This window comes from Anarhichas minor, unplaced genomic scaffold (genome assembly GCF_050575085.1).
Source record: "Anarhichas minor isolate MPS153535 unplaced genomic scaffold, ASM5057508v1 ptg000033l, whole genome shotgun sequence".
Classification (NCBI taxonomy): domain Eukaryota; kingdom Metazoa; phylum Chordata; class Actinopteri; order Perciformes; family Anarhichadidae; genus Anarhichas; species Anarhichas minor.
The window spans coordinates 6,242,095-6,267,807 of NW_027466479.1; the positions used below are offsets into that span (position 1 = coordinate 6,242,095).

Below are 25,713 nucleotides of genomic sequence, written 5' to 3' on the forward strand. Positions count from 1 at the left end.
GTTGGAAAAATTTGAAACAATGTCCTCAACAACAGCTTGAATGCAGCAAGAATGACCCCACTCTGTCAATCTGCACATTTACCTTGAGTGTACAGCACTCTCTATTGGAAAGACAGTATACAACAAACTTCATGACATGTTGAACACTCATTTTTAATGTCAAATATGTCTTGACAAACTTTTGTCTGGTAATATTGTAACTTGGTGTAAAATGTATGTAAGAAAAAGAGTAAAAAACAAATCTAGGAATCCTAGGTATAAACAACTGAATGTCCCTGTAGATTAACAGTTAGGGTGATTCATATAAATGTATTCAAATCAAACATGTCAATGTCACCCCCTTAGCTACATGTAGAGTAGACAGTGCTCTTAACTCATATTATCTGAGTGACACAGCAGTGGACTCCACACCCTTGCTTTCTTGAACAGTAAGGAGGGCTTTATTGGTGCGGTATACATATAAAACAACATTTACAAAAACACCTGTGTGTAAAATATCTTACAACAATCCATCATCCATCATTACTTGAACCACATAATCCACAAAGGGGTGTGTTTTAAGGCAGCGGTCCCCAACCACCGGGCCGCGGACCAGTACCGGGCCGTGGGTCATTTGGTACCGGGCCGCACAGAAAGAATAAATATTATATTATTTCCGTTTTATTGATTATCAGAGTATGAAAGAAGTTTTATTTTGAAAAATGACCGGATTCTCTCCCAATTTCATCCGCCTGTGGCTCTTGACACATGTCAAGACGCTCGTCTCGGTCACGTGATATGTTACCTCAAAAATCAAGCCGCAAACTAGCGAAAATGAGTAAATAACTTTTGGAGAGCTTCTTTGCAAAGGGAGAAAGGCCCACTAAGGAGACAGAAGAAGAGCCTACAACTTCCAAGAAAAAGAAAGCTTCATTTAACAGACAATATCAAGAGTCTGATTAAATATCAGGAGTAATTCTGACACGCCAAACCCGCTCTGCAGAATATGTGGCGACAGAGGAAAATCAGCTGCTGGAGATTGCAAATGATGGTGGCCTTAAAAGTATGTTTGAGACAACAACTCTGCTGGTGTTTGGATTCAAATCAAGGCTGAATATCCGGAGATCGCCACTAAAGCACTGAAAACCCTGCTTCCATTTCACACATCCTGTTTGTGAAGCAGGATGTTCTGCAGTCACAGCAATCAAAACAATATTAGGAAGTAGACTGGACATAAGGAACAGACTTCGGGTGCCATTGTCTCCCATTACCCCAGATGGGACCGTCCCGTTGCCGAGAAACAAGCTCAGGGCTCTCACTGATTCAGCGTTATTGTGAGTTGTATTTTGTATGCATTTTATATTTGTTTTCATGCCGATAGTATCATTTTATTTCGGCGTGTTTATCCGCCACACCTTGAAGGCCGGTCCGTGAAAATATCGTCTTACATCAAACCGGTCCGTGGCGCAAAAAAGGTTGGGGACCACTGCTTTACGGCATTCACCTAAGCCTGGAACCATTTCTGGAACTAAATGAATATGACGACTACTTCAATTTGTCCAGCAGCTGGCGAATGTCCTCTTGGCCACGGTAAATTCTCTTCAGTCCTCTTGGAAGATAACGGCAGGATGAAATGTTGAGGTAGCTAAGAGCACTCATTTGGCCGATGACTGGCCTGCAAAAATAAAGAACAGAGATCGTTATTTTTTCCTTGAGAAATCCTTCACAAAGATAATGACCATGCTAAACCTTCAGTTCTCAGGATTTACAAACGTCAATGCTTGATTTCTATTCATACTGCAGATTGTCTCTTAAAAGTGCTGTTTCATAGTTTATTTGGACTGGGAGAGTTAAGAGGGGAAACTATACATGACGTACCTGAGGGCAGGTGGTGTGATCCTGGTGCCACTCAGGTTTAGTGAGCGCAGGGTATCTGCCTCTGTGGCGTGGGCAAGGTGACTCATCGCCATCTCCAAGTCCTCCCCGGAGAAGAGCTGGTTTGCGATGTCAAGCTGTTGCAGTGTTCGACTCCATTTCTGGGTCACCATGTGAAGCCCCTTCTTAGGTGATGGCAACGCAACATTGCTGCTGAAATACTGTCCCCAGAACAGACACTCAAGCCCTGCCAAACAGCAAACAAATAAAGAAGGTAGTATCGATTCATAAATGGGTTTTTGATACAACTTTTTTCTTTTAACAAGAGCTGAAATGTATAAAGTATAAAGAAGAGCAGAGCAAAAGTACTTATTTCTACACCTAAAATTAAAATATGAAAAGACCACACTAAGTTTTTGAGTATGAGCCCAAAATTAGGTCCCATTATAAATCATACTTAAGTAACTTAACGTCTCCGAATTGACAAAAGTGAGAGTATAGATTGCACGAGTTAGGCCTACCAAGACAGGGTAGTGTTGTGAGACCGGAGGGTGTGATTCGAGAACAGCCTCGCAGGTCCAACACCCGCAGCCTGGTGGAGCCAAAGAGGATGTCCAACAAGTCTTTGTCTGTCATGTAGGAAAAAGAGGTGGTTGCGATACACAGCTCCTCCAGCAACGGGAAGCCTAGTGTTGAGTCGGCGCCATTACGCATCGTCTTATGCAGAGGTCTGACATTCAGCATCCGGAAGGTCTGATGGGAAGTTAGAACAGGTAAACATGGTCCACACAAACAGTAAACTGATTCATTCACTGACACGTGAAATGGAACGTGCTAAATGTATCACTAGACAGAAATTAAAGCTGCAATTAACAAGTATTCGTATCTGCCGGTATTGAAAACCTGGTATCAGCTAAAGTTTGGGATTTATGCTTTAAAAATGACTGGAACGATTAATCAGATATCAAAATAACTGCTGATTAATTTTTATGTTAATTGTTTCAGCTATAAAAGCATTTTCCTTCATATGTATACAAGAGCTGCAAAATGTACTATTTATAATGGTCACTTTATTACCATCGCAACTCAGAGTCACATTTAAGTATAGTCACAATGATCATATTGATCCCATTGGTGTAGGAAACTGAAAAATTAGATGATTTGTTTACCTTGAGTTTAGGGCAGGCCATCTGTAGTGCCTGGATGCAAACGGGAAGTTCACAATCTTTACTGTCGAGCTTAGTGTTGACCTCCAGCAACTCCAAATCAGGACAGTTCCCCCTCTGAAAAGACAAATACCATATAATGAGTGTACAATGTTTATTTGTCCCCCGTAGCTCGGGCTATGTGTGATACATACATATAAAAGCATACAGTTAGGAGAGAAAAGGGATGTGGAGCTTACGGTGATTGCAGTTAGAAGTCTGTCGTTCTTTAGTCCATGAGTGAACAACATTTGCTTGATCTGGCTCCCATGATTTTCGAGGTACTCCAGGAGTCCCTCAACCTGAAACTACAACAAAAACTAATTTTCTACAAATTATCAATTCAATATGTACCCAAACAGGTGGTGAATGAACACCTGCTGGGAATTGCTGACTGTGACTGGTGTATTAAATTGAACAATAACTATTCCATTTATAACCATTCCTGTACTGTAACTGTTGGATCATGTATTGTCCTGCGTAGACAGGGCGCCCATACAAAAGAGGATGAACTGCTCTCATGGGACCTGCCTCAGAGACGTGGACTGCAGTCATCGACAAACGATCAGCAGCCGGTCCAAACTGGACAGTTTTCATACTCCTGTTTTTTTACACATTTACATATCAATATGTAATACCTGGTCTTTGCTACCTTGAAACTAAAACAACTACTGAGCAAGTTCTTGATGTACCTCTGAATATTGGAGGTTCATGCTTTGCAGAGACCGGCTGTGTAGAGCCAGTGTGTGGAAGGCTGCTGCTGTCAGGCCGGTACAGTAGGAGAGCTTGAGGGAGCGAAGGTGAGGGCAGAACTGCGCCACAACCTAAATGTGATCACAACATAAGCAGAAAAGACATATGGAAAAAAATATATAAACGTGTTAAAAAAAACGGCAACATATAATTTATCAGGCAATATTTTGTACATATATATATAAATATAAACCTTTAGACTCTTAACTTCAACATTGACCCATTTCTTATCGAATGTAGAATCTCTTGTTTCAGAACAAAGTTCATTAAATCGATCCTATTAAGACTCAATTAACAATTACTTTCATGATTGATTCATCAACAGATTATATATTATTATTATTTTCTTGATTCATTGCCTTATATTTAAAATGTCAGACTATAACTTCCCTGAGGCCAAGGTGTTGTATTAAAATTGTCAAACAAGAAAAATATTCTTTAGCTTTATTGTCGTGTATGACAAAGAACAAAATCAAATCCTCACATTTGAGAAGATGGAAGCAGCAAGTATTTTTGGATCAAATCTAACAGAAACATGATTGTCAAAATAGCCATTCTTTTCAGAAGCTTATGAAATAGTAGATTGAAAAGGACAGATATCTAGTCTTGACGACTTACCTCTACTGCATAGGTAGTAACATTCTTTGACCAGTGACAGAGAGAGAAGTCTCGTAGCTGAGAGAACCTAGAGAGCAAGAAGTGCACTTTATACTTTCCTTTTCCAGATATCAAAAATATAAGATAGGTAGATCCGCACACACTACATCACGGCTCACATCAAACTAACAATACAGACCTGTTCTGTGCCAGCCAGTTAAAAGTGTCCTTAATCTTCTTCTCAGTTTTAGGTAGCTGAGATTTCGCTGGAGCAATCCAGCAGTGACCTACAGTCACTTTACGCCACAGGACCGGGCTGGAGGCAGCAGCGTTCCACAGACGGCAAACTCTCCCCGCCCTACACCACAAACACAGAGGAAACTACAACTACCATGTATGCCTCTGCCAACCAGTCAAGTTGCAGTTTTACATCCACGAGTGTCCAAATTGTCATCACTGTATCCTATTTGTGTGAAATTGAATTATTGCCAAAAACGTTTTTTTGAGAGGACACAGTGACCTTTGGCCACCAAATTCTAATCAGTTCCTCCTTGAGTTCAGGGGCACGTTTGTGCCAGATTTTAAGGAAATTCCCTCCAGGCGTCCCTAAGACAAGCGGATGGACGTACAGACTTAAGGAAGTTTGGACGAACAACCCAAAAAACATAATGGCTCTGCCCGCGGGGGCATGACAAGTGATATACTGCAGCTGGAAGATACTGTTGAAAACTACATAATGATACTTATAAAATAACATTAATAACTATAATGAAATCTGAATGTTTGCTGGTTCTCCTGGTCTTCTATTTTATTAAACTGAACACATTTGGGCGTTGGACTGATGGTTAGAGAAGTTTAAGGCGTCACATTGGGCTCTTTTTTTAAACTATGTTCTGACATTTTATGGACCAAATGATTAATGAATAAAACAATGAGCAGTTTAAACAACTATGACAATAACAATGATCTGCAGTCTTGTTTATGTAGACAGAATCAGACATGAAATAATGAAATAGATGTTCAATGCAATGAAATGTGTTACGCATTAAAAAACTCTTCCCATGTATTTTAGGCTATAGTTTAAATACTATTTTGGAATCATTCATTTGTACATAATTTTGTAAAGCTTTATAACACGCTATGATCATCAAAATATAAAGTCGACAGACGATATCATTAAAAAGAAGGATCTACCATTCTCATGCCCTGTATCTTAATCAGGTCACAATCTAAAGCTTGTATTTGTTAGCATTCAGTAATCATCAGATCAAATATGTGTTTATTACCTGCAGAGAAATGGTACAGCACCATCTTGGACGACCACCATCTGAAAAATACTGATTAGCACCTCCTCAGGAAGACTTTGACCCCATCTGTGGTCTGTTGCTTTCTGTGGCACAAACAAGTCACTCTCCTCCTTTTCCTTGGGAACTGGCATATTTGCCGGTTTAGGCATAGCACGGACTGTCTTCCTCTTCTTCTTAATCTGTTTAGCTTTCACTTTTCCTTTAGTGAGCTTCTTCTTTTTGCTTCCCTTCTTTGGGAGGGTCCAGGCTGGACCATCGTAGTGAGAAGTAGAACTCGATATGACAAGAAGCATGTCTTCCCCTTGATGGACAGTGTAGCCAGGCTGGGCAGGCCTGGAGACTCTGGCCTTTTTATGCTTCTTGGCTTTTGCATCTGTAGGCTTACCATTGGTCCTCTTCAATGACACCTTCTTTGGCTTTGTTGGTCCATCTTGTCCTTGGCCTGAGGTATTTGATGTGCTTGGCGCGGTGTCTTCTCTTCTCTCACTGTGGGTTGAAGCCTCTGCTTCTGGGGAGTCCATCGTGTGCTGCTAATTAAGTCTTTATCCAGAGCTTCATTCAAAGAAAATCTGACATTGACGGACAGGTAAAGTATCGGCATCTGAAAATAGAATAAGAATGAGATCAGTCTGTATCTCCAAGAATGTTATCTAGCATATTTCCATATTTTGCCGGCAAAAAAAGGAATTTCCGTGTTACTTTTTTGAGGTACATTTACTTAAACTAAGTTTTTTCTATTTTATGTTATTTCATGGTTCTGATCTTATTGCATTACTTTGCGTTAGTGAAACTATAAAAGTGCAAAAACTATAATGATACACAGTGGGGTGTTGTTCAATCTACCAGTATGTATGGTGTGTAACCCTGTGCTGACCATTTGTAGTCTTGGATACGGTAGGACTCCGTGGTTAATGTTTTTGTTGTCTACCAACGTTCAGCGTATTAAAAACGATTTTGATAATGGAAGACGAAGACAAGTTAACGTCTTCTACACACTGACTTCATCGTTTTCTGATGTGTTTTCTGTTTCAAACCTGCGTGCGCATCCCCGATTGTTTGTAAACGGAAGACCAAACAGTCACATCCATTCAAGATGTGGCTAGTTAATAACACATGATAATACAACGTTTTCTGAGGCGTTAAATACAAACTAAACATATACACATCATAGCATGAATGTCTGGCAACCCGGATGTGTTAACTAGCAGTTAGCTAAAGGAATCAAATAGGTTGTTAATGTCAACTAAGCTAACGATACTGGTACAATTACCGCTGGCTAGTTAGTTACCGAGTCGCTATGCAGCTTAACGAAACGTAGCACAACAATGGCATGGCAGCTGTTGCCACTTCAACAACAAACACAATTAAAAGTATATTTTCTGAAAATAAAAAATAGTATTCTGTTGTTATTTTTGCATTACCTGCTGCTAGGCGGCTTGCAACCTCCAGCTCCAGTCTCAGTAGTAGACCCACAATGCATTTCACATCCCCTCTGTGATTGGTGGAAATCTCGACAACAGCCCGCCTTCTATAAAACTATCCAATCACTGACCGGCTCACTGTTCCGTATTGACTTCACCACGCTGTGTTGACCAGATCAGGAACGAAGATGAGTTTCACGACGGTGTAGTCTCTGGGTAAGAACTTACGATTTTAAATGCCACTTTTACTGCTCGTACATTTGAAATAATTTGCAAATGCTACAGCATGCAACGCTGTGCTTATGCTCTGGTATTATTCACGGAGTATTGTAGTTTAGTACGCTGTATATCATGCAGGCAAAGTTGGTACTGACACTAGCAAGTTGCTTACAAAAAAGGCTAACATTAGCATGCAGAGGTAACTAGTGCAACATTAGCACTGATCTGCAGATGTAGCCTCAAGGCTTGCATTCTGTAACGTTCTGAATATTGTTAGCGCCAGTAAACCACACCGATTGTATTGGGCTGTTGTTTAAATCTGCCTTTTATGGGAAAGAAATAAAAGTATTATTCTCGCACGAGTACAGCTAATAAAGAATATCCAGGGGTTGTGGGGGGCACAACTTAACCCACATGTACGCAGAATAAGCCACATGTACACTAATTTCCAGTGTATACCTTTCAATAAACAATGCAGTCTAATACAACGGCCCTGCAGTAAACCCTCATGACGGTTATAGTGCTTATAGGAGTTATGATGAAACTGTTTGGGAGAGGTGTCGATTAAACATGCTGTTAATTTCGGAAGCTGTAGTTCGCGGTGCTGTTGAACTGTGGTCTGTTACGATGAGAGGCGTTAGTTCGTACTTTGACCCTCCTCTGTATATCAATGAGAGTAGACCAAATTTAATTTACACCTCCCACTACAACACAATACCATTCAACAGCACCACCTCAACTACTAACCTCTTTAAATACAATTTAGCAACATTGATGTTAACTGGAATGACGAAACACGTTCACAATTTATTTTCTTTTTCAGGGAAGGAGAATAGTTGCGTCACTGTGGTGTCGTTGTGCACACTGATGCTGAGGGGAGGCATTTTTTCTGAAGGGTTTTATCAACAGGACAACACTGAAAGTATGACTCTTAATCCTGTTCTCTTTCAACTCTTTGCCATTCAGGAGCTCACACACTATATGAAACACTGACTGAAAAACACAAGTAATCGTTACTTGCTTGTTACTTGTTGCTAGTACCGGGACGCACTTGTGCTTAACAGCATTATTGTCCTCCTACTGTTGGTATTGGTTTCCAGATTTGTTTGTTTTCTCTGCTTTTTGAGGTTGAATGAGAGTGAATGAACCTAAAGCTGTGACAAACGTAATGAAAAACAACCTATCTTTAACTGTAATACATGGGAAACAAAGGGATGGTGGACATCAAAAACACAAATCTCAATTGAACTATTCAATTTCACACATGTAAGTTTCAATCAGGCTTTAGGTAGATTACACATAGAGGACAGTTGTCTTTCTGTACACACACCCCCTTTCTTCTTTAAATTGTTATACTTCTGGATGCTGATGAGTGCAACTTTTTGTCTTTGTGTTTCTCTTTTAAAATAGCACATAATGGAGGAGAGACAGGATTTCTCTCTTTGTGGTAAAGCAGCTGTAACTGAAGTTAATCTGAGTAAGTAAAATGGCCATTTAGTAACGATGCTATATGACCTAATTCTCTATATAACACATGTAATACTTTACTTTGTTTTAGCATTATTGTATTTTATAATCCCAATACTAACAGAAAACTTTGCATCTTGAGTGGTTACATTGTTATTTTTCCGAAAGCATAAATAAATACATTTAACAGAGTACAATTACACAATGTTTTAGCAACCTTCTCCATGCACTACTTTTCTGCTCACTTTCCAACTTTTCTGTTTTTCAGGAGACGAGTACTATTGGAAGCTTGTTGCAGACTTCATTGGTCCTCAATCGGGAGAAGGACTCGAGCTGGAAAAGGCGCCATGCAAGAACAGACTTTTGATTCAAGTAGGACTTATGAGAGAGGACAATAATTTTCCGTGGATGGCCATTGTATATTGGCTCATGAAAATCTTCCCCAGTCATCAATCGGCTGACTTTCGTCGTTTGATTGAAAGAGGCATCGCAACGACGTTGAGTCTGGGAAGTGATGCGAGGCTGACCTTTCTGGGATCAGACGCCAACTTTAACTTTGTCGGCCCGATATGTGACAGCATAGGAGTTGAACGGCAACATCTTTTGGAAATTAGGGATTTTTCAGAGCGAGCGCAGTCAATCGAAGTCACAAATGGATTGATTTTCGAGTTGAGCAACTTTGTTACCAGGGAGAAACTCGCACCAGTTGTTTTAGTCACTTGGCTTAGAAACTTCAACTCTGACTTCTGTAAGAATGGGGATATTCAAAAGGCATATAAAGTCCTAAGGGCCAAGATAAAAAAGTTAAAACTGCATTACCGCAATTATGAGACAAGGAGTCACAGGAGGAACGCGGCGATGGAAAATCTGCTTCAGAGCCCATTTGAACTTGTGCGGAAAAGGGCAACACGATATATTGTGAAGAAACGTATGAAAAGAGAGGACGTCATACAATATGAAAAAGTTACAATCAAGGAGGAATACGAGAGCTATGAGATCATGCAAGCCGAAGAGTCCGAGATGAACAGAGAAGGTGTGAGGAAAATGACACTGCAAGATGATGTCTCTGCGTGCGATGAAAGCGATGAGGACTTTGATGAATCCAGCAATGGAGAAGACACCTCGGATGAAAAACAAGAGTCGCTGAACCTGCTCGACATTGCCATGGTGTCTGTCCAAAAGCTGTCCAGTATGTACGGTGAGAAGAATGAAGCGTGCAGGCAAGTTTGCTTGGATCTCCTCAAAAATCAGTATGCTCTGACATGCAAGGAGCATCCGGCCATGGCCGAGTTTGAGAAAAAACTGGACGCGCTCTGTGGGGACATGTCACTCGTTTACCCTGTGGTGTTTTTAAACTACAACGCCAATTTCCTCGTCAAAATGCACGACGCCGTGGAGGAGCAGATCATGGGCTTTGAAAAAGAGATCATTCTGTCGACGGGAGAGAAACTCGGCCGCGACAAGCTTCCGAAATTCAAGAACTTTGTGAATTTGTCCGAAAGTGCCACTTCGCGCTACATCCACATGGCTTGTGATGTCTTGAGCACCAGCATCCCCGGCACGCAGAACTACAGGAAACACTGGGTAGCCTTCTGTGAGGAGAAGAAAAACCCCTCCAGACTGGCAGTAAATCAGTCAAACCGATTCACAAACTACTTCCAAGCTGCGGCGGGTCTCATCCACCATCACAAAGAGATGGCTCTCTTCTTCTCCGATTTGCTGTCGATGTTCAACGACGAGTGCCCGAATATTATTTTGGAGTGTGTTGCTGCTGATGCCAACGACTGTATGATACAAAGCCTTGTGTGTGTTCTGGCCATCGTTTACTGCAAAATCCTCGGCCCTTACTGGCAGCTCCTGAAAAGCGGAGGCGAGTACTCTCTCTACAGCCAGTACATGCTCTGTCTCTACCAAAAGTTCCTCGATTGGTCCAAAGATCCTTCAACACTGCTGGAACCTGAAGGGACCACGAATGTTTTTCTGCAGTTCCCGTTGCAGGAGAAAACCTTTGATGGAGTGTTTCATTTCTGTGGCCAGTGGCACACGAACAGGGACTTAATCCGATCTTGCTTGAAGAGGTTGGTAAAGGTGATTGCTGCCGTCACTGAGGAACACCTCAAGGATTTCCTGCCAGGAGGAACATTTTCTAAAGTCCCATCACCAGATCTGAGTCTACAAATGGTGAGTTGCACGTTCTCCGTCTTGATGGCGGAGTATCCCTCCAACCAGACATACCCTTGCAAGAAGGAAAACAAACCAAGCGCCCCAAAGTCCTCCAAGCGCTCCCCGCGCAAGAGCTTGGAAAGTTCTCAGGGAGATGATGGCCGATCTGGTTCATCTGACGGCAGCTCCGATGAAGCTTCCGGTCGGTGGAAGAAAAATAATACCCAAATTGGCCAGAAAGACGCTCTCAGTCCGCAGATGAAGAAAGGTCCAAGTGTTAAAAAAGAAAAGGCACCAAAGGTACCCGAAGTACGCGAGGAGAACATGGATAGGGACTACATAATAGCCACGGTGAGCAGAAACGGGGGGCCGTGCAAGTCACAGCCAGATGTGGACAAAATGATGCTGCGCTTTGACGGGAAACCCCGAGCTGAAAAGCGGGAAGCAGTCCGTTGTGAGATCTTGTACCAGAAGATAGTTCTGAACAACACGGACCGGAACTTGTACGGCGTCTTCAACAACTCCACACAAATGGGGATGAAGCTGAAGCTCTCACTTCCCCGAGTCAAACCTGGGTACTCTCTCGTTTGGGCGCCTAGAAGGACGAAAATAAAGCGTGTGCTCCAAGACGCGCCCGATGCTGCAGCTGGTTTGAGTGAAAACAGCGGCACATGAGGGTGATATTGAGGGAAGGGAATTATGGCCTGATTTCCTCATATGATTTTTACAGTTGCAAAGTAATCAAAAATACACACAATGACCTCAATCTTTTCACACAAATGATGTGTATTATTCTCTAGATACCAGATTCAGCTGTCGTGTGTGTGTGTTACACACTATTGTCAATGCCAATAGTTGGAATTATGAAGTCTGATTTTGTGGCTCTTATACTTTTGATATTGCCGTATAATTTGCATGGTGCTGTATTGAAACACGGCTTTTTATTAACTTTTTTTGTTGCTGAGAAGGAGCCTTATATTTTTATTCAAGGTCAGTCAATAATCACTCCTGACTTAAAAGATGTATGAACCACTGACAGAATAAACATCTTTGTGTGTATTTTGTTGATGTTTACTCTGTCAACCTGTGTGATAAGCTAATGTCTAGTTATTGGGACAAGAGTTCACTCTTTCAAAATCAACTCGGCTCAAGTTAATTTTCCAGCATCTGTCAGGGTTTTGGTTGATGTAAGTCACATAATAACTCTTCTGTTCCTCAGATTCAACGGGTATTTGTGGTGGGATCACATGCAATGTCAACGAGTTAATAGAAGAGGTGACACTGAGGAACTCAAGGAAATAGGGAGGCACTAAAGAAAGAGGGGCTTATTGACACTGTGCCAAATGTTAAGGCCTTGATTAGTGTATTTATTAAATATACCAAGCCCACTATGAGTCTTAGAGTCCCTGCACGTTAAAATTAACAGCCATTTGATTCAATATTGGAATTGCTTATGCACTTGCTTTTTATGCAGAAGACAGCTTTGATACATGTCACCACAGAAAATATGAACATATTTACAGCTACTCGGTGCATGAATCATATCCAGCAACGAACTGTCAAATAAAAGTCGCAAGTGTAACCTTTTTTAGGGGAAAGAAAATGCTTTTTATGAGTCATCTCGGAGACCCCGCCCACATCACTTGTCACAGCTCATGAGGGGTTTCTGTAACGATGGTGCCTTCATGTTCCTCGGAAAACTGATGGAGTAATAACCCGGGCGTGATAGTTAGTCACATATACCAGTCACAGTTAAGTTTAGGGACTGATTTTTTTTTTTTACACAAAAATGGATAGTCCATGGAATAGGAATCGATGTACGCGCAAGTAAGAGGCAAATGTTTGAATTAAAGGCGAGAATATAATGTAACATTACTAGTTTCTCACTCAATTGGAGCACAATTTACGTCTGTCAGAGCGAATAGGCAAACAATGTCAACTATGACGTAGGAATTTACGAGGGGTAAGCGAAGGCAACAGAAGGGGCGGGAACTTTGCGCAAGTGTCCACTATTCTTCAAGTCAGGGCAGCATGAATGGGAAGAACGCACTCATTGTTTAATCCAAACTTGTTATCAGCATTGTGTTCGTTCTTTTGGCCGGAGTAAGCTTCACCATGTCCGGTAGCTGGTGGAGCAGTGCAGCGGTGACCCACGGGCTGGTGGCTCTGTTCGCCATGGGCTCCTGGGTTTCCGTCAACAGTCTATGGGTAGAGCTCCCGGTGATAGTCAACGTGCTGCCCGAAGGTCAGTAGTCCGCTCCGAGAGATAACAGACGTTCACCTTATCTGGATTTGGCCTATTAGTTTAAATCTTTTGTTATAACATAGTCACCTCATTTTGACCCTTTGTTTATTATTCAATATTTGGTGGTGTCTTCAGTTAACGTGAGGTGAAAGCCTGCGACGTGAACGCTAGCTTGTAGCGTGAACGCGACTTCTAGCTAACGTTAGCTGTAGGTGTACTTACTGCAGGTGTAACGTTACTATTGTGACTGTATTACTATTATCGTTTCTAATATCAGGATTACGAAATACTAACTTTACATGTAAATATGTAAAGGACATGGCAGTTACGGCTATAACGTTAATAGTATCTATTAATACAAATAGTAACCGGAACAACACCTTACCTCTTTTCAGTGATGGAATAAAATCATTCGAGTGCTCAACTCAAGCAGGTGTTTCTGTCGGTTAGGTCAGTTTAAACGTATTTAATAATGGCGTTACTTCATGTTTTTGGCGTTACTTCATGTTTTTTCAGTACATTTCAGAGGGGAACATTAAACGTATTATTCCACTACATCTATTTGGCAGCTGTAGTTGTTACAAAGCATGTTTTCAGTTTAAAACATGTATTATTGTTATGGTCAGATTAACGTTATATTAACTAATAACAGCACCTCCACCAGCTACACATTTAAAATACTGCTTACAGGTCAATCCATTCATAAGAATAATTAATCCAATGATTTATTCAACAATAAAGACACAATGGGTTCCGACAGCTGTTACATGTCTTGCAAGCAAATTCCTTTATTTAAATGTTGTTGTAGATGCGTTGTTATTGAAATAAATCCAAACTTTATGAAGTATCACTGTAACAAGAGAAGTAGAAGCCTAAAAATGAACTAAAAATGCTGGATGGGTAATTTAAAATAAGTTTGTTACCGTTTCTGATACCAGTTGCATATACAAAAAACAGTCATCATTTTTTAATTTTAAGATGTAAAAACTACAGTGAATATGTTTTTTAACCGATACGGATCATTGTCTTTCCTTGTTTTAGGGTGGAACCTGCCTGCCTATATCTCAGTGCTGATAGCGTTTGGGAACATCGGTCCAATAGCAGTGACCATCACACACCACTGCGCTCCAGGGCGTTTAAACGAGCGCCTGGTCATCCACTGCATCCAGGTGCTGGCAGTCGTGGCGTCCGCTCTTCTGGCCATCTTCTGGTCGCACACCGTCACGATAGCCGGAGCGGAAAGGTCACTGCCGTTCCTGCTCTTCACGTTTGTGATGTCGTTGGTCTGCTGTACCTCCAACGTCACCTTCCTGCCCTACATGTTTAGCTACCCCCCTCAGTATATTCGTACTTTCTTCATCGGTCAGGGCTTCAGCGCCTTGTTCCCTTGCATTGTGGCTTTAGGGCAAGGCGTTAGCAAGCTGGAGTGCAAAACTGTGAATGGCACGGTGCATTGGCAGTATTTGAAGGAGAACTTTCCTGCGCAGAACTTCTTCTGGTTCCTGTGTGTCATGCTGTCGATCTCGGCTCTGAGCTTCCAGGCTTTGATGCAAAGGCAGACGAGGTTGCAGGACAATGCACCGCAACAGGAGGCTGACAATGCAGCGGCAAAAAACGGAGAGGAAACGCACCCGCTGCACAACGGGGGGGCGCCGGTGTCTGAGGATCAGGTGCGGGTGGAGGAACAGCCGCGGACATTTTGGACACGGCGGAACATTTACCTGCTGTCGCTGCTCGCCGTCTCCAACGCCCTCACCAACGGGGTCCTGCCGTCCGTGCAGAGTTTCTCCTGTTTGCCTTATGGACCCATGACCTTTCACCTCTCCGTGGTCCTTGGCAACATAGCCAACCCCCTGGCCTGCTTCTTCGCTATGTTTGTTATCCTGAGGTGAGAAAATATAAGAGAAGTTGAACACATGCATTACTTTTTAGATATGTGTAAGACATGTTTTTTAATGGGCCCTGTTGTCCTCCAGGTCCTCTGCTGGTCTGGGCCTCTTGTCTTTAGCAGGAGGAGTATTTGCTGCATATCTCATGGCCTTAGCAGCACTCAGCCCTTGCCCTCCACTTTTGGGAACCTCCGCTGGCATGGCCTTAGTGGTGAGTGGAAATACATATTTCTAAAGTATTTTTTGCATACTGCATTTGAATGTACTATGTATTGGGACACAGTACATCTTTTGCCGGCATACTTAACAGTATGCTAGTACGGGTATTGGAAGGCACAGTTGATGTTCGTCATATCACATCCTTAAAACACAGAAGCTAAAGCCTCGTCTGTTTCTTTGTCCCTGTCCACCGTGTCCATCACTGATTTCAGCTACCTGCTTGTGCCCCCTACAGGTCACCTCTGGAATCATTTTCACGGGACTCTACTCCTATCTCAAGGTGGCGATTGGGACTCTGCTGCACGAGGCGGGTCACGCCGCCCTGCTGTGGGGCGGCATCTCTATCCAGGCCGGCTCCCTTATCGGAGCCCTCACCATGTTCCCTTTGGTCAACGTCTACCAAGTGTTCGAGCGGGCTCAAGAATGTGTGGATAACTGCACCACATAGTTCCCATTCGTTCGACAAGGCAACTGACTGTTTTAACCCAGTTTTTGGAGCTCCAGGGTGAAGGACCAGATCAGTCCTCTCCTGATTCAGAGGCCTCGGGGCCTGTGAAAACATTCCTAGATAATGGAAGCATTGTTATGCTGCACATTGGCCAAGGGGATGTAAAATGCATATGATGCAGTAATACCACAAGTGCTTTGTGTGGTATTTTGAATCTCTGTGGCAAAAACCAGCTGAGGGATTTTTTTTCCCCACAACAGACCACGAGAAACATTCTTTACTCAGGGACACAATCATTCACTTATTCATCCACATTTGTTGCTCAGTCTAATTAATGAGAAATACTCACACTAGTAGTTGCAAACTGCAGACAGGCCTTTCACAGGAACTCATTTCTTTGGAAAAATGACGATAACATAAAAATGAACGAGGTCATGTCCATATATCGTACGAGAAGTCAATATGGTAATTATTGTGGCAGGCTAACCACAGATCCCGTCCACACAGAATGGAACGTAGGAGTTCTTTTTTGTGGCCATTTTCAAATGTTTGTCTACCTCGTCGCTTTGATTCCATTGTGAGCATATAACATGATTTTATTTAGCTTCAGTCATTTATACAATTCAGTTGAGTCAGCGATTATGAAAAGTGTATCATTTGTAATATAGCTACTTTTAAACATACAGTTCATAAATGCAGTGACTTGAACTTTATAAAACACGGGGTTTCCGTTTACTTTGGACTCGATTGTGGTTCTGATCATGTTTTATACTTTAGAATTATAGTTTATTTACTCGTCATTTGGGAAAGTAACGCAAAGTAACGCAAGCAAAGTAACGGTTAACAGTTTTGGTATCCAAAGGGATACTGTCATCTCAGTCTTTTAAACGTAATAATTTATGTCTTATGTACTTATTCTACCTTGTAAGGCAATTTATGAACCATGATGCTACCGTACATCCCATTTAATTACTTTATTAAACTCAACAGGTTTACAGAGGAAAAGTATTTGTTAACGGCGTCTTCATTTTATGTTGTGTTTTTTTTTTTAAAAGATCAATCTGTTAAATTCTGAGCTGATTTTTGTGGTGGAAAAAAATAGTACCGAGTGAGTCCTACGATACTGGAATTAAGAAACATCGAGGAAAGAAGTTTGTCTTTAAAGTATTTATTCTCTGCACAGAGACGGTTCAATCGTCATACAGAATGCAATGCGGTCTGAAGGAGGAAGGACCCAGTGTTGGTTGTGTACGACTTATAAAGGCCTTGAGCACATGGTGGGATCGGAGGAGCTCATCACTAGGACATCTGGACAACAGTGATCATTCACTGATCAACCATTGAATTGTTGATCACTGATTGCATCCCCATTCAGCCCCCCATCTAAGTTGACAGTATCACGCCCTTGATTAAGACACACACATAATATTATTCAACCTGAGAGGACCCCTACTGACCATGTCTGACATTGATTCACTTTGTTAATACAGAAAGGGCCAAAACACTGAGTGGTCAGACAATAAGAACAGATAGATAAGTCATAGTGGAAATTAGCCATCACAAGGTTTACAGAGGAAATGTATCCGTTAACGTCTTCATTTTATGTTTGTTTTTTTTAAAAGATCAATCTTCAATTCTGAGTGACTGTAAATGGACTGGTTGTTGAGCGATTGAGGTGCTTTTTCTTTATTTCATGACTCACCATTTTACGTGGAGTTAGTTTTTTAAAATTGATTTTCAAATTGCTGATGTTGAAGTGTATTATGAAGTCTACGAAATCAATGGTAAACAATAAAGCTACTGATCTGAAGAATTTGGAATAGTTTCCATTTATTCATTACAAGAATAAAGTATAAAAATATATATATTTAAATAAAGTACACATTGAAGAACATTGCTAGTTACATTGCAAAATGTGAAAATAAAGGAATGGTCCCGACATTTTGGGAAGCCAAGATTTTATTTAACACTCATGTTTGTATGCAAATTATGAAGGTATGGCCAGTTAGCTTAGCTTAGCATAAAGACTGAAAACAGGGGGAAACAGCTAGCCTGGCTTTGTCTCTAAAGTTCTTTAATGAACATGTTTCATCTCATTTGTTTTATTCTTATGGAAATCAAAGTGAAACTAAGACATGTTGTGGTTTCACGAGGGGAACGTACGAGACTATTTCTTAGTCGGGTGGACTTTGATCAATTAGCCAAGCCATTTCCCCCTGTGTCCAGTTTTTATGCTAAGCTAAGCTAACTGGCTGTTGTCTTATTTCTAACTGACATTTATGAGAAGGATATTGATATTCACCACTAACTATTTCTCAAGAATGTTGAACTTTTCCTTTAAATATTGGACATATGATGTCTCACTTGATCAATTCAATAAACACAGATTGGCTTTTGGTCATTTGGATTTTTGTTTACATACGATTATATTAATCCTTTTTCTATTTTTTTGAGTATGGGGTTTTTGTAATAACCTGTCTGCCATTTTCACCTCTTGCTCCCATGATCCCCTTAAGCAGTATTAGCAAATTCTTGAATGAGTCTCACTGATAAAAAAATAAAAAATAAATGCCTCAAGGCAAAAAAACAAACAAAAAAGTTGCAGTTGCAAAACACAACATGTGATGTTTACTGATCATCCTCAAAGTCCCGGCAGTGAAGGTACTTAAGGTTGAGACAATGAGCGGTTAACAAGACATGTGTCATGGTTGGCTACATGTTCTCACACCCACTCGCCCCTGAGGAGGGCTTAATTTCTTGGTACACACACACACGCACACACACACACACAGAGTTTACTGCAAAGGACTTTGGCTTCCTTCTCTCTGCAGAAAACTCCAAACTCTCCACCGAGCAGCATGTGAGTATCTGCAGGGATGCATTTCATCCATTTAATTGGTTTTAAATGGTGTCAGGGAAACTCTTTTGTACAGAATATCAATCAAAACGTGTAGATGTTTATTTGATGATTAGATAATATTCTAATGTCTGTACGCTGAATATGAATTTAACTAAAAATCATGATTGTGCTCCAAGATCTAACAGATAATTCTCTTTTGTTGTTTAACACTCTGCTTTGAGGACTTTCTCTTCCGACTCTTTCTTTTCTCTGATCAAAGACTCTTTTCCCAATAAACAATGCACCGGTCAGATGTTTTCTCAGGTTATGTAACAGTTACCAGAGCAGCAGGTGGCCATGTTGTACTTTGTTGTATTCTTGGTGTTTTAAGCGGGTTTAACCCACACCCTGCCTGTGATCAGAAGAAAACAACCAAACGTGGATGAAATCACGTTTCTGCTCACGTGGCCGACGGAGAAATCTGCACAAAATCAAACGGCGTTCATTTCACATTAAACAGACGGTAAACATTAACCACATGCAGGATCAAGTCACACACACACACACTGCCGTTTAACAAGTGCTGGAGGAGGGATGCTACTTGGTGGTCACATATTAATCTGTGATGTTGAGTTTATCGTTGACATTTCCTTCACTTGTCTTACTGTTTGTACTCACTTTCATTCTCATTCTTTGCTGCTGCGATGATGCAGTCAAACCCCAAAGATGAATTGAGTTTTCTTCTTATATTGCAAATATAATTACAAGATTACTCTATAATACTTTACAGGTCCATCAATTTCTAATATTTTGAAAGAACTGTATAATCTGGTACTGATTAACAAGGAAATACATTGTTTATTTTCATTGAGAGAATGGCTCTATTTGAACCCAAAGTAATGATTCACGTATTATTTATTTCTGAAAACTTTATTCTTCATAAACGTTGAATTGCATTGCTTGTGTTCATGTTCAGTTGACCTGCTGTGCAACGACTAAAAGGTTCTCCAGGTCGCACACTTCATTTGTATGAACTAATTGTTGTTATGCTAACTGAATACAGTCTTTGTTGTCTCATATTTTATAACGAATAGCATAGTTCTCTCCAGAAAATACATTTATACGAAAACATTAGGAAATGACGGAGCTGTAAAATAAATCGTCAGCAGTGACTCAACACATTCCACTGAAAAACAATACGCGTGGATAGATAAATGAGACTATGAATTGTGTTTTGGGGTGAACTGTCCCTTTACAGATAGTATTACCCTCTGGTTTGCAGCCACAATGTATAAAAGACCACCTAAGAGTCTACAGTAGAGCTGTGAATATCAATCAATAAGTTATCATCCTATAAATGAATTGCCAACTATTTTGATAATCGGTTTGACTCATTTTTCAGGAGAGAAAAAGTCAAAATTCTCTGATCTCAGCTTTTAAAGTGATTTATTTCTGGTTTCTTTACTCCTCTGTGACCGTAAAGGGAATGTCTTTGAGTTGTGGACAAAACAAGACATTTAAGGACGCCATCGTGAGCTTTGGGAAACAGATTCAATTTTTTCACCTCTTTCTGAATATTTTTAGACAAAACGACTGAGTAAAATAATTATTGACAGATTAATCGACAATGATAATGGTAGCCCGAGTCTACAGCCATGCACACAATGACTCGCTGATGTTTAGCAGGTGGAATGTTGACGAAGGTCACCTTCTTAGTTTAGCATGTCAGTGCTAACATGTGCTAAACACACAAATACCACAAGAGGCAATTAAAGCGTTTTGCAGGAATTTGGTGACCAACAATATTAGATAAACTGTGATTTGCACATTTTTTTTATGATGAAATTATAACGCAATTATGGTGCAAAATGAAAAGTTAAAGGGAACATTTGGCACCTTTTATGTGAATGTCCAATCAGTGCTATTGATAAATCAGTGTGTGCTACAAGACCAACAGAAGTTTGCCGTGTCTTACTTCCTGGCTGCTGAGTGGGAATGAGGGGGTGCCACGAGGCGACGTTGGACAGATGCTGGCGTGCAATGCATTGTTGGGGAAAAAACCTAAATGACTAATTATCATGCATTTAATAATTAGTGAATGTTATACATTTAACATTAGCTCATGTCCTCTGTAAGTGTTTAGAGATGTGTCCTCAAATGGTTTCGTGTGAACTTTCTGTGACACTCGGTGTCTCAGCAAATGTTTAGTCTATGAAGAAGCAGTTGACGGCAGAAAGAACACTTCAAGCTGTTTACCCTAAATAAGCCATAATAAACCCGTAGAGGCGTCAATACTCACGCCTGGCTAATTTGCGACCATGACTTCCTGATTACGATAAAGTGACCTTTGTACTAGAACAAATTGTTAAAGTGATGTTCCAGATACTCTACGTACTGTGTGAAACGCAATTCATGTGTTATCCCTTTGTGACGTAAATTACCCTGTGCCAGCCCGCTGCATGTTGTTTACTCAGCATGAATATCAAGAGACTCGGAGACAGATCTCCGAGCAGCCTTGAGCTACATTTCGTATGTGATTCAACTCTGTTCCTTCTTGCAAGAATAAATATCCTGTGATAGTGATTTTTTACATCGGCTCGAGTGAACATTTCTAACAGCATCCTGGTACATGTAGGCGCTGCCGGCACGGCTCCGTAGGCAGGAGAAATCTGCTTTCTGGTTGGAGAGCCACATTAAAAGATGACAAATTTTCCTTGCAAGTGATCCCCTGAGGCGATGGGATGTATCATCTGGGGATCAGACATACATGTACCAGAATTCCTAGCAATCGATATAGTAGTTGGGTTGAGGTCAGACTTCATTTGATAAAGTTGGGATGCAACTAACCATAATTAATAGACGTCTATTTGTTTCCTAGCACTAGAAACACGCCTCCAACATGTCCCTTCTCACCCACCTGTTGGCGTGTCTGTTCGGGATGGGCTCCTGGGTCTCCATCAACGGGCTGTGGGTGGAGCTGCCCCTCGTCGTCCCCCACATCCCCGAGGGTTGGTACCTGCCCTCGTACCTCTCCGTCCTCATCCAGATGGCCAACGTCGGGCCCCTCTTCGTCACCCTGATGCACCGCTTCCGGCCCGGCGCCCTGAACGAAGCGGCCGTCATATACGCGATCATCGGCCTGGGCACGGCCGCGAGCTTCCTGCTGGCTTTCTTCTGGAAGGAGACCGTGGTGGTGGCGGGCGCTCCTCGCAGCGTGGCGCTGCTCGTCTTGACTTTCTTCCTCGCCACCGTTGACTGCACCTCCTCCGTCACCTTCCTCCCCTTCATGATGCGTCTCAAGGCTCGGTACCTGACCACGTACTACATTGGGGAGGGCTTGAGCGGCCTGCTGCCTGCCCTGGTGGCTCTGATCCAGGGAGTCGGAGTGGTCCACTGCATAAACAGCACCGGGTCTTTCAACAACACCCTGAACTCTTCCGACAGCTCCGTGACCTTTGACCTGCGGGCCCAGTATCAGCCGGCCAACTTCTCCACCGAGGTGTTTTTCTTCTTCCTCAGCGCCATGATGCTGGTGTGCCTGGTGGCGTTCCTGCTGCTGAACTACCACCCATCCGTGGCCAGGGAGCATCCCAGCGGTCGATACACCAACGAGGGGAAGGAGAAGTCGGAGAAGGACAGGAAGTGGGCGGAGCAGAAGCCCATGATGGATCCGTACAGACCTGCGAGCCAGAAGCGCAGGAGCAGCTTCGGTACAGGCTTGTACAGCTGGACGCAGGTGTTGTACATCTTTGTGATCCTGGCCTGGGCCAACGCTCTGACCAACGTGGTGCTTCCCTCGGTGCAGTCCTACTCGTGCCTGCCGTACGGGAGCAACACCTATCACTTATCAGCCACCATGGCTGCTGTAGCAAACCCTCTCGCCTGCTTCATTGCCATGTTCTTCCCCGTAAGGTCAGTGTGTGGCTTGATACACCTTTTTCACTACATTAGTCAGTTTGATTTCAATAGCTCAAAATCACAAGTTTGCCTTGAAGCTAATAATAACTATTAAAGATTATTGATAATAATAGGGGCAGCCTGCGAGACCCTCTATCCTAGAACCTCAGTTTGCATGAGAAACTAGAATTACCGCCTCACGGTTGTACGCCTCCACCAACCAGTCAAGTTGTAGTTTGTACCCATGTCTTGCATTCTCTCTACTGACCAGCAGGGGGCGTCTCCTCCAGATGCAAAAAGAAGTCAGATTGTATAGAAGTCTGACTCTACTCCTCACTTGATTTATTCCCTCAGTAATAAACATTGTAAACATGAGTTTATGGTCTCAATCTCTAGTTTCAAGTCTTCTTCAATACAGCATGATGTTCATTTAGTAGATTATGGTCCATTTAGAGTCAAACAGACCATAAAGCAGGGTATGCTTTGACAATTCCATTCATTGGTTGCAAAAAAGACAAGATGGCGACGACCAAATCGCTGATCTCGAGGCTTCATAACAGCAGTCCACAAACCAATGGGTGATGTCACGATGACCACGTCCACTTCTCATATACAGTCTATGCAATTAGCACAGGAATTCTTTATTTATGGCCAAAAAGTGACATTTGACCATCAAATTTGAATTAGTTCATCTTGAGTCCAGGACATTTGTGTCAAATTTGAAGAGATTCCCTGAAGGTGTTCCTGAGATACCGCGTCCACGAGAATGGGAACACGTGTACACGGACAACACGGAAACGTAATGCCTTCAGGTCACGGCAACATGAACACCCTTTAAAAAGGAAAATTAATTGATAAATAAAGCAACTTATTTTTTAAACTTCACAGGTTTTTAAATGTTCTTGAGTGTGTTTTTTTCTTCTGGTTCTGAGTCCAAAATGCATAGAATCAATTCTAATTTGTTTTTAGTATTTTGTTTCAAGATAGTGACAAAAAAAAAAAAGAGTTCACAGTTGATTTCTATTGGAAACTGAACTTCCCCTTTTGTTGTGTATGAATAAATTGTGTGGAGTATTATGTCAATCTTTACCTACATAAACCTAAAGGACTAATTCAGTTGTTTGGATGACTCATCAAAATGACAATGGGTAAAGGGTAATGTGTCATTTCCCCGCAGATCTCTGCTGCTGATGGGCGCTCTCACGGTGACAGGAAGCGGGGTCGGAGCTTATATAATGGGCATGGCGGCGCTGAGTCCGTGTCCACTGCTGGTTCATGGAACTTCCGGCGGCGTCGTCATTGTGAGTAGGACACTGTCCGGCTATGCTTACCTTGCTCGCGTGGGCGTTACTGAAACACCACATGCAGGCAACCGACATGGAGTTAATTGTAGGTTTCAAAGTCACCTCCGTCTCCCTCCACCAGGTGCTGGCCTGGGTCCTGTTTATTCTCACTCTGTCCTACGTGAAGGTGATCATCGGGCTGATCCTGCGCGACGAGGGCCACGGCGCCCTCGTGTGGTGCGGGGCGGTAGTGCAGCTGGGCTCCCTGCTGGGAGCCGTGACCATGTTCCCCGTGGTCAGCGTGTACGGCCTCTTCTCATCCGGGGACCCGTGCAACACGAAATGCCAATAAAGACTCGACATCCGTGTGTGAACCGAGATATTCAACGGAGGAGACAATTGAATGTTATGTTCTTTTTACCACCATTTTTGTTTTGTTTTTGCTTGGCAACGTCTGAATCTGAGCATGTCATTTGTTACAAGAAAAGCTATAATGTAGCCGTACAGACCGTGCTGCTGCAGACAGGATGAACACTATTTATACTAGTATTTGCACGTTATGAAAATACACCACTTACAAGTAAAACTCCAACATTCAAAAACCGTACTTAAGTAAAAGTGCTCGCTGTGCAGTGAAATGTTCCCTGTCAGTGTTTTACTATTCTATGTATATGATGTGTCTGGATTAATATTACTGCAGCATTAATGCATATGTTGCATTGTAACTCCTTCATATCGGGCTGACTATAGTTTAATCTGCAGCAATGCATCATATTCTATAAGATCATCACATGTTTGGATAGCGTCGCTGTCCTGTTTCAGATTCATGAAGATGCATTTTCCAGCTGATCCAACACGCCTTTTTAAATTAGTTTAATTAGCTCAAGAAGTAGGAAAACATTTTCAACACATAAAGAAACACTTCACCCTTTCTGTTTATCACTAACATTCAAAATCCCCAAATTTGGATATCATGTTTTTTTTCCTGGACAGTAGGACATGTAGTGGAGTAAACAGTATACTATGTTCACCCCAGTGGAGGAGAAGTACATAACATCAAATGGTAAAACTCAAGAAAAGTACAAGTATGTTGAATTTGTATTTAAGTAGGCTAGTGCTTGAGAAAATGTACGTATTTATAATCCACCACTGTATGAAGCTACCCTGGCAGCTGTATGTGTGGTCATGCTATATAGCACAGAACTACAATTATTTGGGATAAAGCAACTTTTTGCCTTGATGTTTTATCCCTTAAAAAAAACTTTTTATCAGCCAGGAGCAAAAGTCCATTGAATTGGCAAATAAGTAGTAATATAATAATTCTGCAATCACAATATTTTATTTACAAGTGGCATAATCATATTGTTTATCCATCCATCCATTATCCAAACCGCTTATCCTGTTGAGGGTCGCGGGGCGCTGGAGCCGATCCCAGCTAACATTGGGCGAAGGCAGGGAACACCCTGGACAGGTCGCCAGTTCATCGCAGGGCACATATAGAGACAGACAAACATTCACGCTCACATTCACACCTACGGGCAATTTCGAGTCTCCAAATAACCTAAGCTGCATGTCTTTGGACTGTGGGAGGAAGCCGGAGAACCCGGAGGGAACCCACGCTGCAACGGGGAGAACGTGCAAACTCCACACAGATTGTCCATCCATATTGTTTATTGCATGGTAGCTATAATGTCATACTATGCAATAAACAATATGATGTAATGATTACACTATAAAGATATAATCCCAACATTACTGAAAGAACACAACGTACTTCTTTATATGTCGACCTGACTGGGACAACTTACAGTGGTCCGAACCCTGAAAACAGCCTCCGGACCAAAGGGACACAACGGGATAAAGACACGGCTTGTCCACGTTTGTGGCCACAGGACAAAGTCTGGTGA

At 41.9% G+C, this 25,713-nt stretch overlaps 4 protein-coding genes across 5 annotated transcripts; 3 read left to right on the top strand and 1 right to left on the bottom strand.

The window, feature by feature from the left end:
• Positions 1-134: 134 nt before the first annotated feature.
• fbxl6 (F-box and leucine-rich repeat protein 6) lies at positions 135-7,207 on the bottom strand. Its single transcript, XM_076105621.1, has 10 exons — positions 7,138-7,207; positions 5,696-6,317; positions 4,609-4,767; positions 4,431-4,497; positions 3,752-3,883; positions 3,260-3,367; positions 3,024-3,137; positions 2,376-2,607; positions 1,858-2,101; positions 135-1,654 (listed from the first exon to the last, which is right to left on the bottom strand). Exons 2-10 carry the CDS (start codon positions 6,235-6,237, stop codon positions 1,525-1,527), a joined length of 1,728 nt encoding a protein of 575 aa, XP_075961736.1. The 5' UTR covers positions 6,238-6,317; positions 7,138-7,207; the 3' UTR covers positions 135-1,524.
• A 64-nt stretch (positions 7,208-7,271) lies between these two features.
• LOC142965068 (uncharacterized) lies at positions 7,272-12,045 on the top strand. 2 transcript variants are annotated; one of them, XM_076105784.1, is made up of 4 exons: positions 7,272-7,353; positions 8,180-8,278; positions 8,767-8,833; positions 9,092-12,045. In XM_076105784.1, exons 3-4 carry the CDS (start codon positions 8,773-8,775, stop codon positions 11,659-11,661), a joined length of 2,631 nt encoding a protein of 876 aa, XP_075961899.1. In that variant the 5' UTR covers positions 7,272-7,353; positions 8,180-8,278; positions 8,767-8,772; the 3' UTR covers positions 11,662-12,045. The 2 variants fall into 2 exon arrangements, with proteins under 2 accessions (XP_075961899.1, XP_075961900.1); XM_076105785.1 differs by lacking the exon at positions 8,180-8,278 and having other exon boundaries at positions 7,302-7,353.
• Positions 12,046-12,183: 138 nt separating this feature from the next.
• On the top strand, positions 12,184-17,600 carry slc52a2 (solute carrier family 52 member 2). The gene is made up of 4 exons (XM_076105786.1): positions 12,184-13,231; positions 14,273-15,119; positions 15,208-15,331; positions 15,575-17,600. The coding sequence occupies exons 1-4, from the start codon at positions 13,102-13,104 to the stop codon at positions 15,785-15,787; spliced, it is 1,314 nt and encodes a 437-aa protein (XP_075961901.1). The 5' UTR covers positions 12,184-13,101; the 3' UTR covers positions 15,788-17,600.
• Positions 17,601-21,525: 3,925 nt separating this feature from the next.
• slc52a3-2a (solute carrier family 52 member 3-2a) lies at positions 21,526-24,158 on the top strand. The gene is made up of 3 exons (XM_076106268.1): positions 21,526-22,538; positions 23,701-23,824; positions 23,949-24,158. The coding sequence occupies exons 1-3, from the start codon at positions 21,526-21,528 to the stop codon at positions 24,156-24,158; spliced, it is 1,347 nt and encodes a 448-aa protein (XP_075962383.1).
• The last annotated feature ends 1,555 nt before the right edge of the window (positions 24,159-25,713 follow it).

Bases quoted from the DNA above. Each gene is read 5' to 3' on its own strand.
- fbxl6 (XM_076105621.1), bottom strand. From the start codon at position 6,237: ATGGACTCCCCAGAAGCAGAGGCTTCAACCCACAGTGAGAGAAGAGAA. The intron at 3,884-4,430 runs GTAAGTCGTCAA...GATCACATTTAG, and splicing joins TTACTACCTATGCAGTAGAG to GTTGTGGCGCAGTTCTGCCC. The intron at 3,138-3,259 runs GTAAGCTCCACA...TTGTCTTTTCAG, and splicing joins GACTTCTAACTGCAATCACC to AGGGGGAACTGTCCTGATTT.
- LOC142965068 (XM_076105784.1), top strand. From the start codon at position 8,773: ATGGAGGAGAGACAGGATTTCTCTCTTTGTGGTAAAGCAGCTGTAACT. The intron at 8,834-9,091 runs GTAAGTAAAATG...TCTGTTTTTCAG, and splicing joins TGTAACTGAAGTTAATCTGA to GAGACGAGTACTATTGGAAG.
- slc52a2 (XM_076105786.1), top strand. From the start codon at position 13,102: ATGTCCGGTAGCTGGTGGAGCAGTGCAGCGGTGACCCACGGGCTGGTG. The intron at 15,120-15,207 runs GTGAGAAAATAT...GTTGTCCTCCAG, and splicing joins GCTATGTTTGTTATCCTGAG to GTCCTCTGCTGGTCTGGGCC. The intron at 15,332-15,574 runs GTGAGTGGAAAT...TGCCCCCTACAG, and splicing joins CCGCTGGCATGGCCTTAGTG to GTCACCTCTGGAATCATTTT.
- slc52a3-2a (XM_076106268.1), top strand. From the start codon at position 21,526: ATGTCCCTTCTCACCCACCTGTTGGCGTGTCTGTTCGGGATGGGCTCC. The intron at 22,539-23,700 runs GTCAGTGTGTGG...ATTTCCCCGCAG, and splicing joins GCCATGTTCTTCCCCGTAAG to ATCTCTGCTGCTGATGGGCG. The intron at 23,825-23,948 runs GTGAGTAGGACA...TCCCTCCACCAG, and splicing joins CTTCCGGCGGCGTCGTCATT to GTGCTGGCCTGGGTCCTGTT.